Here is a 26,787-nt window from a genome sequence, read left to right on the forward strand (position 1 = left end):
GTATTGAATAGGATTGGGGAGAAGAGGAGTTTGTGGCATAACTTGACTAGCAGAAGGAACCGGTTGGTAGGACTTGTTCTGAGGCATCAAGGGATCACCAATTTAGTATTGGAGGGCAGCGTGGGGGGGTAAAAATCATAGAGGGAGACCAAGAGATGAATACACTAAGCAGATTCAGAAGAATGTAGGTTGCAGTAGGTACTGGGAGATGAAGAAGCTTGCACAGGATAGAGTAGCATGGAGAGCTGCATCAAACCAGTCTCAGGACTGAAGACCACAACAACAACAACAACAACAACAACAACAACAACTACTTCAACTCCCTCCCTTGCTTCACTTGATGCGCCCAGTGCTACCTGTATTAGTACACTGAACAAGAGTCGTGATATTCCATCTTCTTGCCTGACTATTGTTTTTATGTCAAAAGCCATGGAATATTCTGCATCCATTTTAACTATCCCTTTGAGTCTTCCAGTGTAACTTGTACAAAATTTGTAATCTTACTTGGTATTTCAAACTTCTGTATTTTCTCCCACAATGCTTCTCCATTCATGCTATCGTAGGTTTTCTAAAAATCAACAAACAATATTCGACCGTTTTGTTGCACTCCCAATATTTTGATATGGCTCCTTTCTGTACAAATATCTGATCAGTGGTTGATGAATTCTTCGTAAATCCCTTATCTTCCCATCTACCGTGTCTTTTAAATACTGTTCCAATCTTTCCTCAAGAATCTTTAAGAACACTTCACAGCTGTGCTATTTAATGAGATGCCCCTGTAATTTCTGCATTCTCGTTTACCACCCTTTTTTTGAATTGGTACTACGATTGCTTGTTTCCACTCGGATGATATTCTTTCTTCATTCCAAATGTTGGTTACGAGTCTGTGTACTTGTTTCACAATTTTGTCTCTTCCCTTCTTAAGTAGTTCAGTTGTTAATTCAGCTCTGTACAGTATAGTACACCGAAGAGCCAAAGGAACTGGTAAACCTGCCTAATATCGTGTTGGGCCCCTGTGAGCATGCAGAAGTGCTGCAACACGACTTGGCATGGACTCGACTCGTGTACGAAGTAGTTCTGGAGGGAATTGACACTATGAATCCTGCAGGGCTATCCATAAATCCATAACAGTAAGAGATCGTGGAGATCTGTTCTGAACAGCACATTGCAAGGCATCCCAGATATCCCAGATATGCTCAATAACGTTCATGTCTCAGACGTTTGGTGGCAAGCAGAAGTGGTAAACTCAGAAGAGCCAATCTGTAGCAGCTCTGGATGTGTGGGGTATTGTATTATCCTGCTGGAATTGTCCAAGTCCATAGAAATGCACAATGGACACGAATGGGTGCAGGTGATCAGACAGGATGCTTACGTACGTGTCACCAGTCAGAGTCGTATCTAGACATAGCAAGGGTCCCACATCACTCCTATTGCACACGACCTACACCATTACAGAGCCTACACGAGCTCGAACAGACCCCTGCTGACAAACGGGGTCCACGGATTCTTGACGACATCTCCATACCCGTATACATCCATCCGCTCAAATTCATTTGAAATGAGACTTGTCAGACCAGGCAACACGTTTCCAGTCATCAACAATCCAATGTCGCTTTTGACGGGCCCAGGTGAGGCGTAAAACTTTGTGTCGTGCCATCATCAAGAGTACACGAGTGGGCCTTTGGCTCTAAAAGCTAATATCGATGATGTTTCATTGAATTTTTCGCACACTGACATCTGTTGATGGCCCATCATTGAAATCTGTTGCACTTCTGTCACACTGAACAATTCTCCTCAGTTGTCGTCGGTGCTGTTCATTTCCCGCCGCACTGATGTCATACATTTCACGTTTTACCGGATTCCTGATATTCATGGTACATTCATGAAATAGTCGTACGATAAAATCCCCATACATTACTACCCACGAGATACTGTGTCCCACTGCTTGTCCGCCGACTATAACACCACATTAAAACTCTGTTAAATCTTGATACCCTGCCACTGTAGCAGCATTGACAGATCTAACAACTGCACCAGACACCTGTTGTCTTGTATACGCATTGACGTCTGCAGCGCCGTATTCTGTCTATTTACACATCTTGTATTTGAATAAGCATGCCTATACCAGTTTTTTTGGCACTTCAGTGTATATTATATTAAAACTATAAAGGTAAAACTGGGTTTCTCACTTTAAATGCTTCTTTTCGAATGTTACAATCGAGGAAAAAATAATAAATGGAAAACATTTAACAAAATATTAATTTGGGCAGTAATAGTTTAAAGCACTAAATTAGCATCTGCATAATCGTGATCAGATTTGAAACTCATTTAATACAAATGTGTATTTCAAGCAGAAGTTGGCTATTATATTACTCTAAAGTTTCTGGCAGACTAAAACTCAATGACTCAGTTCCACACAATCAAGCACACAGGGAAACAGCTCACCCGTTTCGATGATCTCGGCAGTGAGGGAAGACGGACCCTGCCTCTTCTCGGCGAGGAACTGACTGCCGGCAGCTGAAGCGGCCGAAGACACGGACGACGCAACGGAGCCGCAGTCGCTGCCCGACGTCGCCGTGGGTGGACCGGGCAGGGACAGTGTGGACCCTAGAACAGGCAATCCACCTGTAGCAACCGTAACACATACTGACCGACAACACGAAGAGGAAACTTCCTCGCAGATAAAAACTCTTCCGCAGACAAGGACTGAAGCGACAAACTCACCTTTCACACACAATGCTTTTAGCAAGTGAGCTATCTGGGTACGACTCTTAATCTTCGCCACTTCACTTCTCCTGCATTATGAGCTTCTGCCGAGAAACTTCAGTGCAATGCACAGCAAAGCAAATGATTCGTTTCTGTAAACGAAGAAGGCAGTTTTAATCTCTCAGGTTGTGATTAATGGTGATATTTCACAGGTTCAGCCGAGTTGTCAATTCTATTTTGTCACACAATTTTTCATCGATCAGCCTGGCCGTCTCCCTTGTGTGTAGTCATTACCTGTACTCGATGCTCGTGCTCCGATCGCACTGAAACACTGTCGGTGTCACGTAATTGTTTGTGGTGGAGTTTGACTCCTACCATTCACTACGAAGTCTGATTGTCCTCGGTTCTTCAGGGCCCACACTACTGTTCAATGAAGTGCACTTCCTCTGAGCACTCCCCAACTCTAGTAGATGAGATGGCAGTCTGTATATCGTTTAAACTGTAAACCGCTGTCACAGTTTATTACATTTTCTGACATCTTTATTTTGGCATACTCATTAACTGTGCAGAAGCTCAGCATTTGCACCACAGTACCGGTCAGTGAAGTTGACCATTATAATTTCTTCATAACTTTTTATCTATCTGTCTCGATAGCTAAGTTTTTTTTAACAAGATTACTGGCTTCAGATGTGTAATAGCCGTCTTCAGAATCTAGCAAATGTAAACGAAGGAAACATTACTGCACCAAGTCATAAACATGTAAAAATGAGTGAAAGATGCCATTCATGCTTCAACCAGTTCATATAGGATTTGAATGCAATCCTAGAAGTCACTGACACACGTGTAACACACAAATTTTCTAAAAATGCCAAACAACCAACCACAACAGACAGCACAATCCACGTAAAATTGCGCCATCTTCAACAACATAAAAAAGCCTTCTTCAATTCGATGATCAACTGTTTGACATAGCTTCCTTTGTCACAGTAAGAAATAGACAAATAACACAACATCCTTAAACAAATAGACTGGGCTAATTGATATGAGAGTAAGGACATAATAAACTTTTATTACAACATCAAAAAGAGAATGATTACACACAGAAATGAAAGTCAATATAACAGCAACAAAACAAAGTATGTCACAATGGAATAGTGCAAAGTGTCCAAAAATCCAAAATTATTTTTGCAAATACGCTGCAAAAGTAGGCTTCCGCACTAACAACACTTTGCAATTGCACCTTCACCATAAAACTGGCTAGCAGCACAGTAATTTTTCTAATTCAGGCATTTATAATATCACATGTGACAAATGAAATTGATTTTATTTTAGGCAGATGACACACATGTTTGAAATAAGATTTAAAGAACAGCCACATACCTGCAATAACACAGACATGTCCGAAAGAACAGACACCACGCATTCATACCACTGAATTGCCTCTATGGGCAACGGACCCGCTGCTTTCGGTGTGGATGCAGAATTATGTTTGACTTCCTGTGAGAATCTCAAAAGCAGCGAGTACTGAGGACACGGTTGGGGACTGTGGATAGATGCCGCTGGATGGGCACGTGACTTTTCACTTGTCACCACTAATTTCGCACGAAGTCCCGATGCAGGTGATATCCACAATTCCTTACCCTACCTTTCATTTCTCCCCTCTTCTCCAAAAATTTACCTAATAACATAATATGTATCACAGCTGCAGATTCCATGTGGTGTCTGCCCTTTTGGACATGCCCAAATGACTAGACATTCACTCATATAAGAGAGAGAGAGAGAGAGAGAGAGAGAGAGAGAGAGAGAGAGTGTGTGTGTGTGTGTGTGTGTGTGTGTGTGTGTGTGTGTGTGTGTGTGTGTGTGTGGGGAGGGGGGGGGGGGGGGAGGGGTGTTTTGTGCGCCAAAATGTAGAACATAAAAATTTATCCCAGGCACTTCGCCACACACTCTCTTACAGGCACTCTCACTTTTACACCAAAGACTAAAAGATGTGTGCCTCAAATCAGTGGACGATTAAAATACAGAAACTATAACTACACAACAGCTAAAATAATGTAGCAAGCAATGATGCATGGTTGGTCAATGAAAGAATAAAATGTAAACCAGTCACCTTACACACACCTTAAAATCTCCTACCTACAGGATTACACAGAAAGTCAGGTATCACACACAATCTTAAATGTCTCTTAAAATGCAGGGCAGGTCAGCTGGTAAGTTGGTTGCAGCCCTCATATGAAATAGTGTAACAGCTCTTATTTTGGTTTAGCCATAAAACATGTGTCATTCAGTAAGTATCAGAGTGATTTGCTGGGCCCAGATTCAATATAAATGTACCCGCACAAAAAAGGAGAGATGTACGAAAAGAAAGGTGAACGTATGTCTGTATGCTAATGTTTCCTAAAGCTGATATCAAATTTTTGACTTTCTAACTAGTGGTCTCTTCCTGTCTGTGATTCTGGGTGAACCTATGGCGTATATAAAAGAAAATGTACCACCCCAGCTGTATCCTGAGAACGTCTTTATTTTCTCACACAACTACTTACAGCAGCACATTACCGACAACATGGTTTTTTACAGCTTAAGTCCCTCGTCCATGCAATAGGATGGACATCCATGATTCAATTTGTGTAAAAGTTTTTTTATATATCTTCTGAAAGGGATGAAGTTTCTTCATTTCTAAATTGCTCATCATGAAAATCATACCTGGATACAGCATAATCTGCAATCATTGGATAAAATGGCGACATTATTTATGAACGTATTATACTGTTACAGTGGCATTCACAGTGAGAGACTGCGGAGGTGCGAACTCAGATGCGTGAATTGGTGCTGTCGAAAGAATCTGACAACCACACAGCACGAAATAATCCACATTATTTGCACCTTCGTGTGGCGCCAGTACTTAAACACCAGTATAACGAGTTCAGTTACTGGCGGATCTTCCCACCATAGGAGGTGTCTACGCGACAGAGGACAGTGGCACATTAATAGCCATTCCTCCTGCTGCAGTGGCCTGAGAGAGGAACACTGCAGTCGCATCATTTGTTTCACCGACTGCTGCTCGTCATCCCTCGACCCCACCTAAAAAGTCCTCCTCCCACAGACATGCAATCCTGTGCCTCGACAGAGGTAACTGCTCCGAAAGAAGCAGCACATTCAGAAATTTATTTTCTATCCAGACATCCCCAGCTGCTCGGTGTATCATCGTCCTGAAATCCTATATGCCCAGGTACCGAGCAGAACGACACCTCCTTCTTCCGCCTCTATAAGTGGAAGAGAGTGCCGGGGATCAACTGAACGTACTTTTCTGTCGGGTACATCTTGTAATGTAACGGACTACTGAAACTACCGATACCACCGGCTGGCGACGTGTGTGGTGCCGTCAATCAACTTGAAGGAGCAACTGAACTTTAACTACGTAAACATAAACATATTATTATTTTGTTACAAAACTGTTAATATGAGGACAATCATGAAGTATATTGCCACAGAACTGTATTAGAAACACTTTTCATTTTTCATACTATGTTTTGAATATAAGAGGGGGAAACATTCCACGTGGGAAAAATATATCTAAAAACAAATATTCTGTAACTTACGAAACAAAAGCGTTGGTACGTTGAGAGAAACAATAACAAACACACACACAAATTTCAAGCTTTCGCAGCCCACGGTTGCTTCAACCGGAAAGAGGGAAGGAGAGGGTAAGACGAAAGGATGTGGGTTTTAAGGGAGAGGGTAAGGAGTCATTCCAGTCCCGGGAGCGGAAAGACTTACCTTGGGGGGAAAAAGGGACAGGTATACACGTGCACACACACACACACATATCCATCCGCACATATACAGATACAATAAACACTGCCTGAGTCTGAATATGTGTGTGTGTGTGTGTGTGTGTGTGTGTGTGTGTGTGTGTACCCCGCTCCCGGGATTGGAATGACTCCTTACCCTCTCCCTTAAAACCCACATCCTTTCGTCTTACCCTCTCCTTCGCTCTTTACAGATGAAGCAACCGTGGGTTGCGAAAGCTTGAAATTTGTGTGTGTGTTTGTGTTTGTTATTGTTTCTATCAACGTACCAACGCTTTCGATTCGTAACTTACAGAATCTTTGTGTTTAGATATATTCGTACTATGTTTTTCACATATGTATTCATGTGATGTGTAAAATATCGATATAAAACGAAGATTGGCAGTACTGCACAGTTTGTAAGCTCTGTAAACAGGAGCTGGTTGTTAGCGCGTGTAGAGACAATAGGCAGTTGGTGTTGAGACGTCTCATAATACGCTTGCTTTGAGAAGGTCAAGGATAGAGCGAACGAAATGATGTACTGGAAAAGCTGTTACATTGAAAATTACTGAATATCGTCATGATCAGCATTTATAAAATAAAAGTTGGAAGTTTAAATATGTGTCAGTTCTTAATGCAGCAGAATACACACCCTGGATCTGAAATTGATTTAACAAACAGCAGATGGCGAGATTCATCACTGGACCACGAGCGTGCAACAACAACCAATAAAGGTAAGAAAGTTATATTACTCTAAATTCAAATTGTGATTATACCTTTCTTTCTCCGTGTCTTGAACCCTGTATGTACTCTGTTGTTAGAGTGAACAGCGTGACGGGGACTTGTGGTCGACTAGACACACCAGGGAGACACCACAGGTTTAAAATGATAATCTGTAGCTTAATATACTACTACTGACAATAATTAATATTTGTCCCCCGGAGAAAGAGACGCATTACAATCTGATGGGCAGCCTGATGGCTACTTAGGATTTTGGTGCAGGTCAGGAATTCAGTGGCACGATACATCCCGTCTGCTCGAGCACCCTCGAGATTGCATACAATTCAGAATGATAAACTGTGAATATATTAGGTAAGCAAACACTAAAAGCACGTTTCCAGAAATATCACAACACAGCCGTTGCCGCTCAGAGTGTAAATTTGAACACAATTCACAGTTCTCTGATAAAATGCCGAGAAACATTGATTTAAAAACCTAGCCCAGGCTACAATGCTTTTTGTACAATACCACAGCTGAATAGGTCTCCTCAGTATTTGAGGTGGCAGACGACTCCACCTGCAACAATCCACAGAAACATGGTCCTTTCGCACGTGGACCCTCCCGTGACGCGCGAATCGCTCATCGTCCGTTTCCGCGTAGTCACTCCGTAGGAGGGCGAGCGACAGTATGGAGGGAGCGAGCGGACACGTACCTGTACCGTGGAGCGCCAGAGGGTCGGACAGCAGTGCGGCGGCCGCGGCCGCCGGCGCGGGGACGGTGGCCGAGTCGGACTCGAAGCTGGCGAGGCTGACGTTGTCTGAGAGGCTACTCTCGGCCGAGTCCTCCTCGTCGTCGCCGTGGCCGTGCCCGCCAGCGCCGGCACTCGCGCCTCCCGACCCCGGCTCCCTCAGCAGGTCCAGCTCCGCCAGCAGTCGCACGTAGCCCACCGAGGCGCGGAACCCGGGCAGGAAGCGCTCCTCTGACTGTCGGACGAGCGCGGACGGGTGAGTATTGAGAAAGGCCTATCGCATACGTAATGAGATCTCGTCCCAAAATTGTGTTACACTTTTGCAAAGGCTGACGTGGATGATGACCTCTGCAGACCTCAAAACATGTACAATACAATAGAAAGGCACAAAGTTTTCCATATATCAAAAGAATTCTGAGTACCATATTAACCCGAGTATAAGATGACCCTGATTATACCGTACCTATCTGAGTATAACATGACCCTGATTGTAAGACACCCCCCCCCCCCTCCAAACCATTTTTTTAAGGGGTTTCTTGAGAATTTTAACATATTATCACTAATCAAAATTACAAATTGTTTGACATAATGTATTCAAAAATTTATGCCATTTATTGAATGTCTACATTATGTTAATACGAGGAGAAATAAAATACATCACTTCCTTTAACCACCATCACCACCACCCCCACCACCACCCCCACCGCCACCACCACCACCGTCCTAATAGCACAGCTGTGAAATTTATATCTATGTTGTCACAAATATCTGGCTGTTTCTTCTGAATAAGAAGCAATTTCTCAGGTTGAGGTTAACGTGGGACCCAAGAAAACAGCTGTTTTTGTCCGAGTACATGTCAGATTTCGCTTCTATACTGACAAGAAGGTGAAGGTGGCAGGAGTCAAATACAGAGAGAGAAAGGCTATTTACAATTTGTACAGAAAGCAGATGCCACTTGTAAGAGTCAAGGGGCATGAAAGGGAAGCAGTATTGGGAAGGAAGTGAGACACGGTTGTAGCCTATCCTAAATTTCACATCATATCCCAATGTTATTCAATCTACATATCAAGCAAGCAGTAAAGGAACCAAAACAAACATTAGGAGTAGGAATTAAAATCCACAGAGAAGAAATAAAAACCTTGAGGTTTTCCAATGACACTGTAATTCTGTTGGAGACAGCAAAGGACTTGGAAGAACAGTTGAACGGAATGGATAGTGTCTTGAAAGGAGGATGTAAGATGAACATCAACAAAAGTAAAACGAGGATAATGGAATGTAGTCAAATTAAGTCGGGTGATGCTGAGGGAATTAGATTAGGAAATGAGACACTTAAAGTAGTAAAGGAGTTTTGCTATTTGGGGATCAAAATAACTGATGATCGTCGAAGTAGAGAGGATATAAAATGTAGACTGGCAATGGCAAGGAAAGCGTTTCTGAAGAAGAGAAATTTCTTGACATCGAGTATAGATTTAAGTGGCAGGAAGTCATTTCTGAAAGTATTTGTATGGAGTGTGGCCATATTTGGATTTGAAACATGGACAATAAATAGTTTAGACACGAAGAGAATAGAAGCATTCGAAATGTGGTGCTACAGAAGAATGCTGAAGATTAGATGGGTGGATCATGAAACTATTGATGAGGTACTGAATAGAATTGTGGAGAAGAGCTATTGGTGGCACAACTTGAGTAGAAGAAGGGATCCATCGGTAGGACACATTCTGAGGCATCAAGGGATCGCCAATTTAGCATTGGAGGGAAGCATGGAGGGTAAAAATCATAGGGAGAGACCAAGAGATGAATACAGTAAGCTTCAGAGGGATGTAGGTTGCAGTAGGTACTGGGAGATGAAGAAGCTTTCACAGGATAGAGTAGCATGGAGAGCTGCATCAAACTATTCTCTGGGCTGAAGACCACAACAACAACCACAACTGACACGAGAATGTTACAATGACACTTGCTTTCAAACATATCATCTGCCTGCCACTCTCTCACTGGCTGTGTAGAAGCATCTGACACACCCCCTTTCATTCCCGTCATATATCACGATGATCATCAACAAATATCATTGCAACACAAAATACGCCACTGGACCCTATCTAGACCTATAACATCTCTTGCAGAAATGAATACTATTGGTGAGTATTTGTCAAATTTTAAAGTCAGTTCAGTTTTGATTACGAATGGATTCAGGCAAACTGCAATTTAAAAGCCAAAGTACACAGTATAGATTCTCACAGCTGGCAGCATGACAATTTTCTGCCCAATTACTACTGCCCTCCCTGCACTTCTCTAGTTCTCAGCCAAACTGGTACCAGTGTTACTCCTCTTCAACCCTTCTGTAGTGTGTGCTTGACTAACTGCTAAACACTGACAGCATCGTCATCTAGGGTGCAAGTCATATGTAACAGCAGCAACTAATACACAAATCTCCACAACAGATATCGTCGCTGTAATTCATTCTCGCAACAACAATATTAATATGATTTGTTTCATTTCTTAGACATTTCATTCTGCATTAATTTTTGTTTTTGTTTCATTTGAATGTCACCTTCATGTTCTAGAGCAGATTAAAAGCTGGAAACGTTTTTACCGAGTATTCCAATTGTGAACAACAACAGAATTTGCAACCCACTTAGTAAAATCATTACAGTTTCTCATAATCAAGTAAAATATTGATCTGGGTGGACAAACAATTAATGTTTTCTGAAGGACACCATTTTCAGATTTCAAATGTTAGCTTTACTTAAAAATCAGCATTACACGGCATACAGACATGGATGAGAGCTTTCAAAGCAAACCTGTTCAAATACAACAAGCATTTGTAAAATGGCAGAATTTAATGCTATTTCCTTCTGTGTTTCAGAATACTGTCATATTGTAAGCAGAAAAGTGGACTGTTGTCGAGTCAGGTGTCACCCAATTGTTCGAGCAATGTCGATACCATATCGAGTGCTTCGGCATATTGCATACTGCAGAACCTCGAGCCTGTTGTAATAAGAGTACTGTTTTCTGAGCCTTGCTCCTCTACATTCCTCAAAATAAATCCCTGTGTGACCTCGATAGCCAAAACTTCATCTGCAAATGTAAGATGATCCCTATATACTGTATTAAACAATGTAAAAATGTTAACTTCACCAGCACTAGTTTAATCTGTGAATATAAGGTGACCTCGTATCTTTTGAATGACGAATTTGGGAAAAAACCTTGTCTTATACTTGAGAAAATATGACATTACTCGATAAAAAGAGCCACCAACTAAGTCAGCTGCTTATACACTTACGGAGCACACCATAAAATCGGTAATCTTAAAATATAGCGTGTTGGTATCTTCTGTGACTTATCAAAAGCATGTGGTAGTGACAGCCATAACATTTAAGTTCCTACGAGATATGTAGTTCAGCACTTACCTAGTTTAATTCTTATTTAAGAAAGAGAATGCAGAAAGTTCACCAGGCTATTTGAGTAATACAAAGAGGGAGAAACCAGTAACAGTGTTTTATTTATTACCCACTCCCCACCCCCTCCCTCCCCAACATATTTTGATGAACCCTAAATATTCATTTTTGATAGGAGCTTACAAACGATTTTTCAGGTTCACTTACATTCAATTTACTTGTACTATGTCCGCTACTTTTACACCGCGCAATTAATGAATGTTCTACTCAATTAGCTATCAGTGGTCTTGCTACAGTCATATTTCATTTATTAAGAATTACATGCATCATTACTGGGCCTAGTTTCTTTGCATCCAACCATTCTGGATTCACTTTGCACTAGTATACCTAACACTTACCAACTGTGACATACTTTTAGTTAGTTACATGACAAAGTTCCAGTTATTGCAGGTCTACTGTTGACTAAAGATTGGTTGGTTACTTGTTCTGTAGATCGTTCACGATAAACATTATGATGTAGAACATGCCAATCACACACTAGCCACTGAAAGATTGTTTTAATGTAAAAATCACTAATTATTTTTCTTAAAGACTTGTTCTATGTAAATAAGGACATTTTAAGGAAAAACACCTTTAATCTACATTTGAAAACATCTTGCTGGTTGCAAGACATTTTATTTCTGCGAGTAGATGACAATAATTTTATAGTTGAACATTTCATCCCTTTCGGTACCAACATTAGATCCACTAAAGGGCAATGCAGACTGTTTTTTTCTTTCTTGGCTGTCATTGTGAATCTCCCCATTTTTCCCAAACTCCAGTGAATTGTTGACAACAAATTTGTAAGTGAATATTATGTTGTTGTCGTTGTTGTGGTCTTCAGTCCAGAGACTGGTTTGATGCAGCTCTCCATGCTACTCTATCCTGTGCAAGCTTCTTCATCTCCCAGTATCTACTGCAACCTACATCCTTCTGAATCTGCTTAGTGTATTCATCTCTTGGTCCCCCTCTGCGATTTTTACCTTGCACTCTGCCCTCCAGTACTAAATTGGCGATCCCTTGATGCCTCAGAACACGTCCCAACAACCGATCCATTCTTCTAGTCAAGTTGTGCCACAAACTCCTTTTCTCCCCAATTCTATTCAACACCTCCTCATTAGTTATGTGATCTACCCATCTAATCTTCAGCATTCTTCTGTAGCACCACATTTCAAAAGCTTCTATTTTCTTCTTGTCCAAATTATTTATTGTCCATGTTTCACTTCCATACATGGCTACACTCCATACAAATACTTTCAGAAACGACTTCCTGACAAATCTATATTCAATGTTAACAAATTTCTCTTCTTCAGAAACGCTTTCCTTGCCATTGCCAGTCTACATTTTATATCCTCTCTACTTCGACCATCATCAGTTATTTTGCTCCCCAAATAACAAAACTCATTCACAACTTTAAGCCTCTCATTTCCTAATCTAATTTCCTCAGCATCACCCAATTTAATTTGACTACATTCCATTATTCTCGTTTTGCTTTTGTTGACGTTCATCTTATATCCTCCTCTCAAGACACTGTCCATTCCGTTCAGCTGCTCTTCTAGGTCCTTTGCTATCTCTGACAGAATTACAATGTCATCAGCGAACCTCAAAGTTTTTATTTCTTCTCCATGGATTTTAATACCTACTCCGAATTTTTCTTTTGTTTCCTTTACTGCTTGCTCAATATACAGATTGAATAACATCAGGGAGAGGCTACAACTCTGTCTCACTCCCTTCTCAACCACTGCTTCCCTTTCATGCCCCTTGACTCTTATAACTGCCATCTGCTTCCTGTACAAATTGTAAATAGCCTTTCGCTCACTGTATTTTGCCCCTGCCACCTTCAGAATTTGAAAGAGAGTATTCCAGTCAACATTGTCAAAAGCTTTCTCTAAGTCTACAAATGCTAGAAACCTAAGTTTGCCTTTCCTTAATCTAGCTTCTAAGATAAGTCGAAGGGTCAGTATTGCCTCATGTGTTCCAACATTTTTACGGAATGTTACGTACAATAGTTAATATTCCCAGATGCTTAAGTAGATACCTCTAATTGGTATGTGGGCGATTCCACATAAAATTCTAATTACTTTCTGTTGTGTAATGGATATGTTTTGCCTAAGTGTGGAGCTACCCTAGAATATTATCCCTTAAGTCATCAAGGAATGAAAATCTGCAAAACACGTTAACTTTTTGACTTCTGCATCTCTGCAGTTGACAATTATCATTACAGCTGAAGTAGCCAAACTTAAACATTTTAGCAGGTCTAGTACATGTTTGTTCCAGTTCAAGTTTCCATAAATATGCACACCTAGAACTTTTAATTTTCTACCCTGCTTATTACTTATTGTACTTATACTAGTTTAACAGGAGGCGAAATATTTTTGACGGTATAAGGCTGGTCGAAATGTGTTTTTTGAGAGTTTGAAGCTACCCCATTTGTGCAAAACCAATCAGTAATTGTCATAAAGATATCATTTATTATTCTCTCTGTCAGCCTTTTGCTCAGCTTCATAACAATGCTTGCCTCAGCTGCAAACAGGACTAACTTTGCCTCCTGATAAAAATAAAGTCTTAGAGGTTGAACCACAGTACCATAGCATGCTGCTACAGGACCCAAAACAAAATTCCACAGCTCTTTCATGATGTGGAGTACTGCGAGCTAATTCATTTTCTCAATTTGAAGGAGATCAACTCAGCAACAGTCCACGCCGAATTGGTGGAAGTGTACAGCAATGATGTACTATACAGCAATGATGTACTATCGTACGACACGGCAGTTATGAGGCACAGACACTTTCATTGTCGTGTACCGAGTCTAAACGATGAAGAAAGATGTTGCACACCGTCTCTGTGAAGAACCGGTAATCATAAGATAAGTGAGGCCTTTGTTCTTGAAGAATGGTGCGTCAAAGTTTTCTTATTTTTACAAATTATTGTGCATAGTGATATTTCAACAAAAAATTAACATTCAGAAGTGTCATACACCGCGGTCAAGTTCAGAGCAAAAGTTTCACAGGCCTGCAAGATTAAACGTGGGGTGATATGGACTTTTCCCTTTACTCTTTAACTGTGTACTTGGTTAAGGTGGTGATGGAGTAGTGACAAGAAGTAATAAGAACGTGTGGAATATGACTGGGTTGCAATACAAAAGGAATACGGGTGGACTGCATACCATTCACAGACAATATTATGATACTGTCACAATCGTTAGAAGAGGTGGTCAACCAAACCACGCAACTACAGAGACCAGCTGTTACAGCATACTTATAGATCTCTACTGAGAAGATGCAGTATATGACAAACAGCAAGGTAGCTCACAGATACTCATTTTACTAAGGTTTGAAGCTCTTCTTTACATTCTTCCGTGTTTGCAATTTAAAAACTGGGTTGTTTAGGAAATTAGTTTATTTTTATTTTTATATTTACCCAGACATGTTTTGACACCAATGTGTCATCTTCTGTGGATCTCTTTTTATTTCTTAAATTTGCATCACTAACTGAACTGTATTATTATACATCGATTTTACCAGTCCGTTATCAGCGGCTTATGTAACCGAGGTCACTCGCTCTCTATATAAGCGGGCAGTGCACGCCAGCAGAATCATTCCGCTGTGAGCTCTATCTGCGACAGCATTGAAGCACTATGCCTCGTCGACGTGTGTATCGTCAATGCCGCCACCGCATGCCAGTCTGCAAACACATTATTAGTCTTGAAAATAAACTTGGCACAAATGGCACTGCACAATCTGTTATACTGAATGGACCTATATTCTTTCGCGGTTGTCGAGTTAATTTTTCACTTGATGTCACAACTGGAGCAGATGGCAGTGGGTGGTTTACACTCGCTATTGTCCACTGTGAAAACGCCGCCCTTCCTGGACTCGAATCTTTCTCCGAGCGCGATGTCATCGCTTATAAGACCTGGAATTGTGGAATTGACCCGAAGAATCAAAGTAGACCTAGGTTTGTGTATAGTAATATGCCTTTTAGTTTGTATACCCGTTCCTGTAGGAAAGTTAGTTATGATGAAAAAATACATGTATGGATTAAAGGACTTGGTGTTCTTGCTGAAAATGTAACTGTAACTGGAAACATTACTTTGTACTACAATTCTTAATAAAGTGAGATCCTTAGCATCAGCCGAGAACCGCTAGATGTTATTACTCAGACAGATTTTGTTAAACCTCATGCTGACGATAGTTTTATGCAGTTGTACTGTTGTTGTAGTTGTAGAGCTTTGTGGGAAATGCTTAGCTTAGACTGACAGAAGATGACACACTGATGTCGAAACATGTCGGTGTAAACATAAAAATAAACTAATTGTGTTTGCATAAGACTGATTTCCTGAACAGTTTTTAAATCGCAAACATGTAAGAACGAAAATAAGAGATTCAAATATTAGTACAATGAGTATCTCAAAGCCAAGCCAAGCATTTCCCACAAAACTCTACAACAAATTCAAGAATGCAACAGTACAACTGCATAAAACTACCCTCAGCATCAGGTTTAACAAAATCAGTCTAAGTAATAACAATCCCTGGTAAAATTGATGTGTAATAATACAGTTCGTTAGAGATGCAATTTTTAAGAAATATACATTAAATCCACAAAAGATGACACATTGGTGTCTAAACATGTCTGGGTAAATATAAAAATAAACTAATAGTGTTTACATAAGGCTGATTTCCTAAACAACCCAGTTTCTAGCTCAAAGATGGATGATAATAGGAGGAGGGAAAATTCAGAAGATGGAGAGATTTAAATCCCTGGTAGAATGGATAGAAACTGGGGTGACAGGAAAGGAAGACTGGGAGCATGAATAAACAAAATCAATTTAGCATACAACTAACTGTACACATCTACAATAAAAAGCATATTTTGATCAATCCAAAATTGAGAGGTTACCAGCAGGGATCTGTCCTGAAGCCTTGCACGTAGCAGAAATTCTTAACCTACTAAGAACACAAGTTCTTAAGAGAGTAGAACTGGTGGAACAAAAAATTCTCAGGATATTGGGATCTCTAAGAGTGGAAGATAGTCAGTGTGGTGTCACAGCCAGACACCACACTTGCTGGGTGGTAGCCTTTAAATCGGCCGCAGTCCGTTAGTATACGTCGGACCCGCGTGTCGCCACTACCAGTGATTGCAGATTGAACGCCGCCACACAGCAGATCTAGTCTGGAGAGACTCCCTAGCACTCGCCCAGTTGTACAGCCCACTTTGCTAGCGATGGTTCACTGTCTACATACGCTCTCATTTGCAGAGACGACAGTTTAGCATAGCCTTCAGCTACGTCATTTGCTACGACCTAGCAAGGCGCCTTTATCAATTGCTATTTATCTTGTGATGCATGTACCATCAGACCGATGTTCACCAAATATGAATTAAAGTTAAGTATTCCAGCAGCAACGTACCTTATTGGCTATATTAATTACATTGTCCTGTTCCAGACCTCACGCCAGCCTGCGTGAGCTTAATGCGTGCTTTTCGGCTACCAATCATAGTGGCTTGGCTGTCTTGCCAAGTCACAACAGTCAGTTTAGAAGACTAGCAAACCGAGAACTGTGTACCAAGGTAGAAAGAATCTCAAATATCATCTGGAAAAGAAGGAGCATATTCTTTGGGACAAGGGAGATGAACACACAAATAACACAGTTTCTAGTGAACAAAAGAACCAAAGCACGCTCGACCCGAGATTTTTAAATAAAAAATCCAGATTGTTACAGGTCTTGACAACAAAACTAAGATCCAGAAGAAAATTATCATGGGCAGAAGCACGAAGCACCACATTTCGAAAGCTTCTACGAATATTAGAGTGAAAGCATATTGGACAAGGAGAAAGAAGAGAAGAAATAAGGCTGCCACAAATTACAGTGGTCCGCAGATGGCCAAAACAAAAAGACGAATATAGATTTTACCTTATACCGTAACTGGGATGTTTTCCATCGTGCGAATGAAGGCTCAGCACTTTGGAACATTTCAGCCTTAACCAACTGCTGTTGCTGCTTCTTATTAGAACAATTGTGTATGGTCAGTGGTCAAATAATTCTTAGTGAATCTTATTGTTTAATGTTCTAATTGTACGTATGAGTAATAATGTTGAAAATGGATAATCAACTGTGAATCATGTAAGTACCCATGTGCCCAATCACACAAATTGTCAAGTTTATTTTGGGTCGTGAGTACCGCAGCGTTTGCGGCCTTATCATTTCCATCATGAGAATCCAATTCGAGGTTGTGAGGTCTACGATCACAAGTCTCCCTTGGGCATAAGACCAGATATTAGATGCAGCTCCCACAGGTGAACATTTAAGTTAACGTACCAACGGGATCACACATTTCACACGTGAAAGTTGTGAGGAGAAAGCGATAATCAGTCACAGGTCAGCTTTCAGCATCTTGCACAATATTTTGAACCTAATAAAAGTCATCTACCACTGGGTTGTGTTCTGTGACTACTCACATCCAGACAAAATGCCTGATGAACCGAGGCAGCACCAGAAATGCTGCCGCTGTGTCAGGACAGTCCGACTTATTTGCTGCTGCTGCTGCTGCTGTTGTTGTTTTGTCGTCGTCCTCAATCCAAAGACTAGTTTGATGCAGCTCTCCATGCTGCTCTATCCCAAGTGAGCCTCTTCATCTCCAAATAACTACTGGAACCTACATCCCCTTGAATCTACTTACTGTATTGATCTCTGTCTTCCTCTACAATGTTTACACCACAAAGTTGCCTCTAATACTAAGCTAGTGATCCCTTTATTTCTCCTGCCAACCAACCCCTTCTTCTTAGCCAGGCTATGCCACAAATTTCTTTCTCCCCAATTCTATTCAGTACCTCCTCGTTAGTTACACGACTGACCCACCCAAGTTTTATCATTCTTCTGTAACACCTGGATTCAAAAGCCTCTAATCGCTTCCTGTCAAAACTGCTTATAGTCCATGTTTCCTTCCAAATGTGGCTACACTCCAGATACATCGCTTCAGAAAGGAGTTCCTAACAAGTAAATCTATATTCAATGTTAACAAATTTCTTTTCTTCAGAAACACTTTCCTTGCCATTGCCAGTCTATATTTTATATTCCCTCTACTTCAGCAATCATTAGTAATTTTGCTGCCCAAACAACAAAACTCATCTACTACTTTAAGTTTGTTGTTTCTCTCAGTATCACCTGATTTAATTCCATTGCCCTAGTTTTGCTTTAGCTGGTTTTCATCTTATATCCTGCTCTAAAGACACTGTCCATTCCACTCAACTCCTCTTCCAAGTCCTTTGCTGTCTCTGATGGAATTACAATGTCATCGGCAAACCTCAATGTTTTTATTTCTTCTCCCTGAACTTTAATTCCAAATCTATTTTTTTTTTTTCTCTTGTTTCCTTTACTACTTCCTCAACGTGCAAACTGAACAACATTGGCATACTCCCTTTTCAACCACTGCTTCCCTTTCATGCCTCTCGACTCTTATAACTGTCATCTGGTTTCTATACAAGTTGTAAATAGCCTTTTGCTCCCCGTATTTTACCCCTCTTGCTCTTTCAACTTATCCTAGCCCCATCTCCTTAATTTCCTACCTTCACCTCGCCTTTGCCTTGTATGTATGTATATATGTACCTATGTACGTATTAAACAAGGGATCTAGAAACGACGGGGTTGCTTCGTCCTGTCGTAGCCCTCAGTGGTTCACAATAGGCCACAGCAGTCGACCCACCGCACCGCCGCTCCGCACCGAACCCGGGGTTATCGTACGGTTAGGCCCCCCAGTGGAGGATCTTCAAGAGAAGTATAAGTAACTTCAGGTGTGTACCATGAAAGTGTGTTGCAACCCTTACTGTTCATACGGTATATGAATGACCTTGTGGACAATATTAACAGTAATGTAAGACATTTCACAGAGGTTGCAGTTGCCTATAATGAAGTTCTATTATATTCTATTGCCTGTGCCTTCATCTCGCAGTTGCGCGGGATCGGCTCGGGTAGGTACGGATTTGGCAGTGTTAATGTTAAGGGGTGGCCGGATGCCCTTCCTGCAGCCACCCCATAACCCCGGGGACAGAATGATAGTACCCCAGCTGTCTGGGTCTTGTGTGATCCGTGGAATAGTGCAAACATGTTCAGGTGTCTGCACGCTGTGTAACTGAGGTGGGGCGTGGGGACCAGATAGGTTCTTGCCTAGGGGGATGTGGAAAACCGCCTAAAAGCCACATCCAGGCTGGCCGGCACACCGGCCTGCGTCATTAATCCGCCGGGCGGATTCGATCTGGGGCCGGTGCAGCTACCTGGGTCCAGGAAGAAGTGCATTAGCGCTCTCGGCTAACCTGGTAGGTCAGTCGCCTATAAAGAAGTACTATCTGAAAAAAGCTGCACAAATATTCAGTCACATCTTTACAAGATTTCTAAGTCATGCAAAAACTTGCAACTTGCTTTAAATGTTCAGAAACGAAAAATTATACACTTCACAAACTAAAAAAAAATGTTGTGTCCCGTGACTACAGTGTCAATGAGTTACAACTCAGAAAAATACCTGGGCGTAACACTTTGTAGCGGTATCTTCTTCTCCTTAGCATGTATCCCATACTAGCAGGGTCCACTTGTTCACACATCTGCCTCCATTTGGGTCAGTCGAGGGCACCTTCATAGGTGGAATTTATGAATTCCGTATCCTTCTCGATACAGTCCGTCGATCGTGTCTCGAGTCTGCCAAGAGGTCGTCAGCCATTCGTGTCCAGGTGCACAGCTGTTCTGGCCACTGAGTCTGCCTTACTTCGCATGAGGTGTCCGTACCACCTTAACCTGCTTTCCCGAAGTTTGTAGCAGTATGAAATGCAATTACCACACAGGCTTACTTGCAGGTACAGCAGGTGGCAGCCTTCAGATTACTGGTAGACTACTGAGGAAGTGCAATCAGTCTAACCAGGAGATTGCTCACGAATCACTCGTGCGAACCATCCTAGAATATTGCTGAAGTGGTGGGGCCCATACCAAATACGATTAATGGGGGATATTGAACGGGTACATAGGAGCAATGACACAGGTGAGAAGTAGCGTGGGCATGACAAAGGAGTTTCCAGTAAAAGTAGGGTTACATCGAGGGTCTGCGCTTAGTCCCTACCTCTTCGACCTGATTACGGATGTGCCGGTGAAAGATGTGAAGAAGGGAGCGCTGTGGAATTAACAGGACAAAGTCAGAATATTTAGCACTTAAGGATGCGCAGATGAGGTCTTGCAAGATCCAGGATGATGAGCTGAAATCGGTCTGCAAATTTAAATACCTGGGGTCGTACATACAGAGGGACAGAGGACTGGAAAGCAAGATACGACACCAAATAAATTGCGGTTGGAAAGACTGGAGGAAAATGAGTGGAGTGTTGTGTGACAAGAAGGTGAGCATTGGGTTGAAAGGGAAAGTGTACAAGTCGGTGGTAAGGCCTGCTACTATATACGGGGCAGACACGTGGCCAATCACAGTAGCCCAGGAAAGGAAGATGGAAGTGTTGGAAATGAGGATGCTGAAGTGGATGTGTGGGGTAACAACAAAAGGACAGGATTAGAAATGAATTTGTGAGAGGAGCTGTGAAAGTGGGACCCATGGGGAAAAAGATACAAGAGAGCAGACTAAGGTGGTACGGACACTTACAGAGAAAAGGGGAAGAGTATATCGGAAACAGAGTTGAAGATATAAAGACTGAAGGAGTGAGAAGGAGAGGAAGACCGAAGATGAGGTGGAAGGATAAGGTATCCGGGGACCTAAGGGAGAAAGGATGGAAGAAAGAAGAGGCAACGCATAGAGTACTGCGGAGTAGAAGGATCCCGAAGAGCAACGCCGACCCTCCGTGACGTGGGACAAGGCGTCGATAAAGAAGAAAGAAACGAAGATTGAATGGGTACAGAGAAGGGCAGTACGAATGGTCGTATGTTGTCTGACCTGTGGGAGAGTCACAGAGATGCTGCAGAAACTTGGAATATAGACGCAAGCTATCCCTAGAAAGTACGTTTACGAAGTTTCGAGAACTGGATTTAAATGACGACTCCGGCAACATACGACAACCCACTCCTAATCACTGTTATAAGGATTGTGGGGTGAAGACTAGAATAATCAGAGCACACACTGAGTAGTTTAAACAGTCATTCTTCCTGTGCTCCATGTGCAAATACGGCAGGAAAAGACCAAAAGGTGGTATAACGGGAAACACCCTCTGCCATGCCTTTCACAGTGGTTTGCAGAGTATAGGTGCAGACGTAGAGATGTATATTAACTGAATATAATCTATCTTGCATCTGTATGTACTCCACGTACTTACCAGTGAGTCAACAACCACTTCCTCGATGTACTTTTGGCTGTCAGCTAGACTGCATACTTTTTTTTTTCACTTCAGAATCTGTTCAAATCGTGTATGATTTTGCTGGTTAATTGTGAGTTATTGAATATGTAAAATAACTGATCTTTCCCCCCTATGAGGGAGTACGGGTCTCCTAAGTTTGTCCATATTTACATGATGTTGGACCTGGGTCAAAGTACTTTCCTCAATCTCTCTCTCTCTCTCTCTCTCTCTCTCTCTCTCTCAGAGGGAAACATTCCACGTGGGAAAAATGTATCTAAAAACAAAGATGATGTGACTTACCAAATGAAAGTGCTGGCAGGTTGATAGACACACAAACATACACACAAAATTCAAGCTTTCGCAACAAACGGTTGCTTCATCATGAAAGAGGAAAGGAGAGGGAAAGACGAAAGGATGTGGGTTTTAAGGGAGAGAGTAAGGAATCATTCCAATCCCGAGAGCGGAAAGACTTACCTTAGGGGGAAAAAGGACAGGTATACACACGCGCGCGCACACACACACACACACACACACACACACACACACACACACACACACACACACAAGCAGACATTTGTAAAGGCAAAGAGTTTGGGCAGAGATGTCAGTCGAGGCGGAAGTACAGAGGCAAAGATGTTGTTGAAAGACAGGTGAGGTATGAGTAGCGGCAACTTGAAATTAGCGGAGATTGAGGCCTGGCGGATAACGAGAAGAGAGGATATACTGAAGGGCAAGTTCCCATCTCCGGAGCTCTGACAGGTCAGTGTTAGTGGGAAGTATCCAGATAACCCGGACGGTGTAACACTGTGCCGAGATGCGCTGGCCATGCACCGAGGCATGTTTAGCCACAGAGTGATCCTCATTACCGACAAACACTGTCTGCCTGTGTCCGTTCGTGCGAATGGACAGTTTGTTGCTGGTCATTCCCACATAGAAAGCTTCACAGTGTAGGCAGGTCAGTTGGTAAATCACGTGGGTGCTTTCACACGTAGCTCTGCCTTTGATCGTGTACACCTTCCGGGTTACAGAACTGGAGTAGGTGGTGGTGGGAGGGTGCATGGGACAGGTTTTACACCGGGGGCGGCTACCAGACGTAGTTACCCAAATAATTCTTCTGAAGAAATAGCAAATGGAAGTGGTCTCAAAATTAATGACAAATATAAAAAAGCATCAATATTCATTGTAACACAAATAGGTAAAATAGCTTGAGTGAGTAAATTTATGTATCTTCGAGAAATTGTACAACAGAATAGATTAGAAAAATTTGCAGTAGATTTTACAGTTAAAAAATGGAGAGAGCATATGGTTTGACAAAGAACACTTACAACAAGAAACACATACCAAGAAAAACAAAATTAAAACACTATGCCACAAGCATATGATCAGAATGTTTATACATATGTGAATGGTTCAAAAATGGTTCAAATGGCTCTGAGCACTATGGGACGTAACTGCTGAGGTCATCAGTCCCCTAGAACTTAGAACTACTTAAACCTAACTAACCTAAGGACATCACACACATCCGTGCCCAAGGCAGGATTCGAACCCGCGACCGTAAAGGTCGTGCAGTTCCAGACTGCAGCACCTAGAACCGCTCAGCCACTCCAGCCAGCATATGTGAATGCCTAATAATGAAATATAAGCTGGAGAATAGAGGTGCCCAAAAGATGGATTGTTAGAAAAATAATGGGTTTAATACAAACTACAGATGGCTCCAAAATGAGAGCTAATGAGAAGATTTACAAGATAATATTGAGAAAATATCAGAAGCAAAGGCTAAAAGGAGATTAATCTTTTTTTGGACACCTCTACCAAATGAGTGACAGCAGGCTTGCAAAACAATTATTGCTGTATTTCTGGAAGAAGAAACTGACAGTAACTTGGATAATAGCAATAAAGAAAGATCTGTAGGAAGAAACAACATCAAAGAATTGGACATAACACAAAGGAATCTTTTTAAGAATAAATACTAAATTTAGAGGTGTTTCAATGCAGCCGGCTGGAGTGGCCAAATGGTTCTAGGTGCTTCAGTCTGGAACCGCGCGACCACTAGGGTCGCAGGTTCGAATCCTGCCTTGGGCATGCAAGTGTGTGATGTCCTTAGGTTAGTTAGGTTTAAGTAGTTCTAAGTTCTAGGAGACTGATAACCTCAGATGTTAAGTCCCATAGTGCTCAAAGCCATTTGAACCTTGATAACCTCAGATGTTAAGTCCCATAGTGCTCAAAGCCATTTGAACCTTTTTTTTTTTTTTTTTTTTTTTTTTCAATGCAGAAGAAATAAGAAAAAGGGAAAAAACATGGACTGTAGAAATGAAAAGACAATGTGGGGAGAAGATGAAGTAGTACTGGAAAAATAGAAAACAACAAGGAAAGAAGAGGAATTGATGTTGCTACATGATACTAGTTGGTATACAAAAAAACAGAAAAATACTTTTTTGACAATGTCAGCATGTAAATAGTACTGGTATCGAGTCAGCATTTCTCTACATCAAAAGTCACGTGTTTTGCAAAATGCAATTTACACACACAAGTGGAAATTGTGTTTACATTAAATTTCATGTAGTAATTTGAAAATTGTTTGTGTATTAGTTAAAAACATTGTCACAAAAGGCCATACAGTGTAATTTCTCAGAATGACTGCAAACTATTCTGAAACCAATCAATGCCGTATGTTCACTAAGACAATGTAATGAAACCATTACTGTAATACTGATGACACGGCAGACATGTCCCAATATTAGTTCAGCCTTTGTCAAGTACAGCACTGTCTGTACCAGTTTGTTGTAAAATTCTCTAATTAATGTACTGTAACGTAACACAGAAAAATGTCTTTCCTACATTATTCAGTAAAGTGCTACAACATAATTCCAGCCTCTGGAAACCAGTCCAGGATACAACATGTATAAAAGCAATGAAGTTGAATTTACATCCACTGATGAAAGATTTTATCTAACTGCAAGATACTTAGAGACAACGGCCTTGCCGCAGTGGATACACCGGTTCCCGTGAGATCACCGAAGTTAAGCGCTGTCGGGCGTGGCCGGCACTTGGATGGGTGACCATCCAGCCGCCATGAGCCGTTGCTATTTTTCGGGGTGCACTCAGCCTCGTGATGCCAATTGAGGAGCTACTCGACCGAACAGTAGCGGCTTCGGTCAAGAATATTACGACCGGGAGAGCGGTGTGCTGACCCCACGCCCCTCCTATCCGCATCCTCCTCGAGGATGACACGGCGGTCGGGTGGTCCCGGTAGGCCACGAGTGGCCTGGAGACGGTGTGGTAGGTACTAAGAACATGACGTATTCCTCACAGCATTTTGAGATCCCGTGCTGCATTTTTTTGATGTATTAGTGACCACATTCACAACCGATTCTGTATAATCCTGGTAGATGTTTTGGAGAGCCTTTTGCGGAACCAACGAAGTACTCCATTTTATGCAATGGTTGGAAGAAAGTTTTGATGTTAGAATTTACAAGCAGCATTGCATTTTTGGTTCCATGTAAGGAAGGAAAGACTTCTTATCCTAGTTTGCCACTTGCCACACTTATTTTTTTACGCCCTTCTCATCTGTGCTTCACTGTACACATTGCTGCACATCGTACACAGTCACACACCCTTACGCACATTCAAGTAATCGACCAAATTGTTTACACAGTGACCACAATGTCCCACGAGGGGTTTTTAGAAGCACAGCTAGATATTTGGCCAGTCGTAACTGCACGAATTAATAGTGTCAAATAAGGGTCACAGATGCATTCCTTTCTTGTGGATTTTGGTACAACTGGTATCTTGGGATACAGTAATTTCCTCACGTCTTCTCGAAGTTCTGAGCTCTTCATCAAAGTGACTATTTTCCTCATCACCATCCCGATCAAGTCCTCCTCAAGCTTCTTATATGCCGATTCCCGTAGCAGCGAGCCAATTTTTCACTGGCAATCGTTGGTACTTATTAGCACCAGTATGTTCCCCTTGTTCACAGGCAGGACCACTGTGTCAACACCATAGTTCCACCATCATCCCCTCTAACAATAGTAATGTTTGGTCTCAGAAGTTGGGACTTTTCAGTGTCCCAGCAGGTTTGCAACCTCCCTGCTTCTTCCTTTAGGACTCTAATTACATCCTGCCTGTCATTTGTAGGGTCTCGCTTTCAGAATGGTCCTCCAGACGGGTGCAAAGTTCAGTCCTTTTGGGGGAGGGGGGGGATAAAAATTATAGCCAAATCCAGTTCTTTCTCTGACAAATTTGCAATAGCTCTAGTGTCATTCACTTCCTCATTCATCTTCTGAGCTCCCAACTGTCTGTCAATCTTTCCAAGCTGTTACACAGCCGCACCGTCATTTCTGTACCTTCCTGTCGGCGAAAGCCCTGCAGTCTCCCCACTCCCGACTGTGCGCCAGTAGTGCCGTTGCAATAATAGGCGGGTGGCATACGAGCAGGACGCACACGCTCCTGTCCAGCTCTCCCTGTACAGACAAAACACCTTCCTTACTTCGCCCACGCCCATCCATCAGAATATCTGGCTACCTGGTCAACCATTTCATTTTCACCAGGTGTTGTAGAAAACAAAGTTGCTATGTGGAGCAACTGCCTACCGGAACACACTACGAAGGAATCTGTATAATAATATATTAACACTGCAACCAAGCTGAAAACTCTGGGAGCCACCCATGGACTATAAATGCTGTCTACATATGTGGAAAATTTAATAAAAAAACTTTGATTCTAAGTCTACTGCTAGATTTTCTAACAGTTTGCACGGATTCTTGTAAGATTTACACATGTTAAAACCAGTACATTTGGGACAACAGACTATTCATATTCTGATAGATATGGCAAAGAAAGTGTTAAACGTCCTACACTCCTCCATTATCCCCTATTTTCACTGCTGTCAGCTGAATGCTAGTCCGCCATTACAATTCACCGAACTTGTCCAAAGACACATCTTAAGCTTTAGTGAAGAGATTGAAGGAAAATATGTACTGGTGCAAATTGTTTTACACTATCTAGTCAAAAGTATTCGACGCCTGTATGTAATGCACAAATGACCACTAGATGTCTTGCAGGTGGACCCGCACACAG

The 26,787-nt window shown here is 41.8% G+C and overlaps 1 protein-coding gene across 5 annotated transcripts in view; it reads right to left on the reverse strand.

The window, feature by feature from the left end:
* The window catches only part of LOC126108581 (sorting nexin-13-like), a 417,686-nt gene that overhangs the window by 122,516 nt on the left and 268,383 nt on the right, over positions 1–26,787 (reverse strand). For all 5 annotated transcript variants that reach the window (XM_049913874.1, XM_049913875.1, XM_049913873.1 and 2 more), the window contains 2 exons: positions 7,927–8,197; positions 2,446–2,607 (listed from right to left, as the gene is read on the reverse strand). In XM_049913874.1, the coding sequence (XP_049769831.1) occupies positions 2,446–2,607; positions 7,927–8,197 (433 nt within the window). The remainder of the gene's footprint in view (positions 1–2,445; positions 2,608–7,926; positions 8,198–26,787) is intronic.

Source organism: Schistocerca cancellata, chromosome 11 (assembly GCF_023864275.1).
Source record: "Schistocerca cancellata isolate TAMUIC-IGC-003103 chromosome 11, iqSchCanc2.1, whole genome shotgun sequence".
Taxonomy (NCBI): Eukaryota; Metazoa; Arthropoda; class Insecta; order Orthoptera; family Acrididae; genus Schistocerca; species Schistocerca cancellata.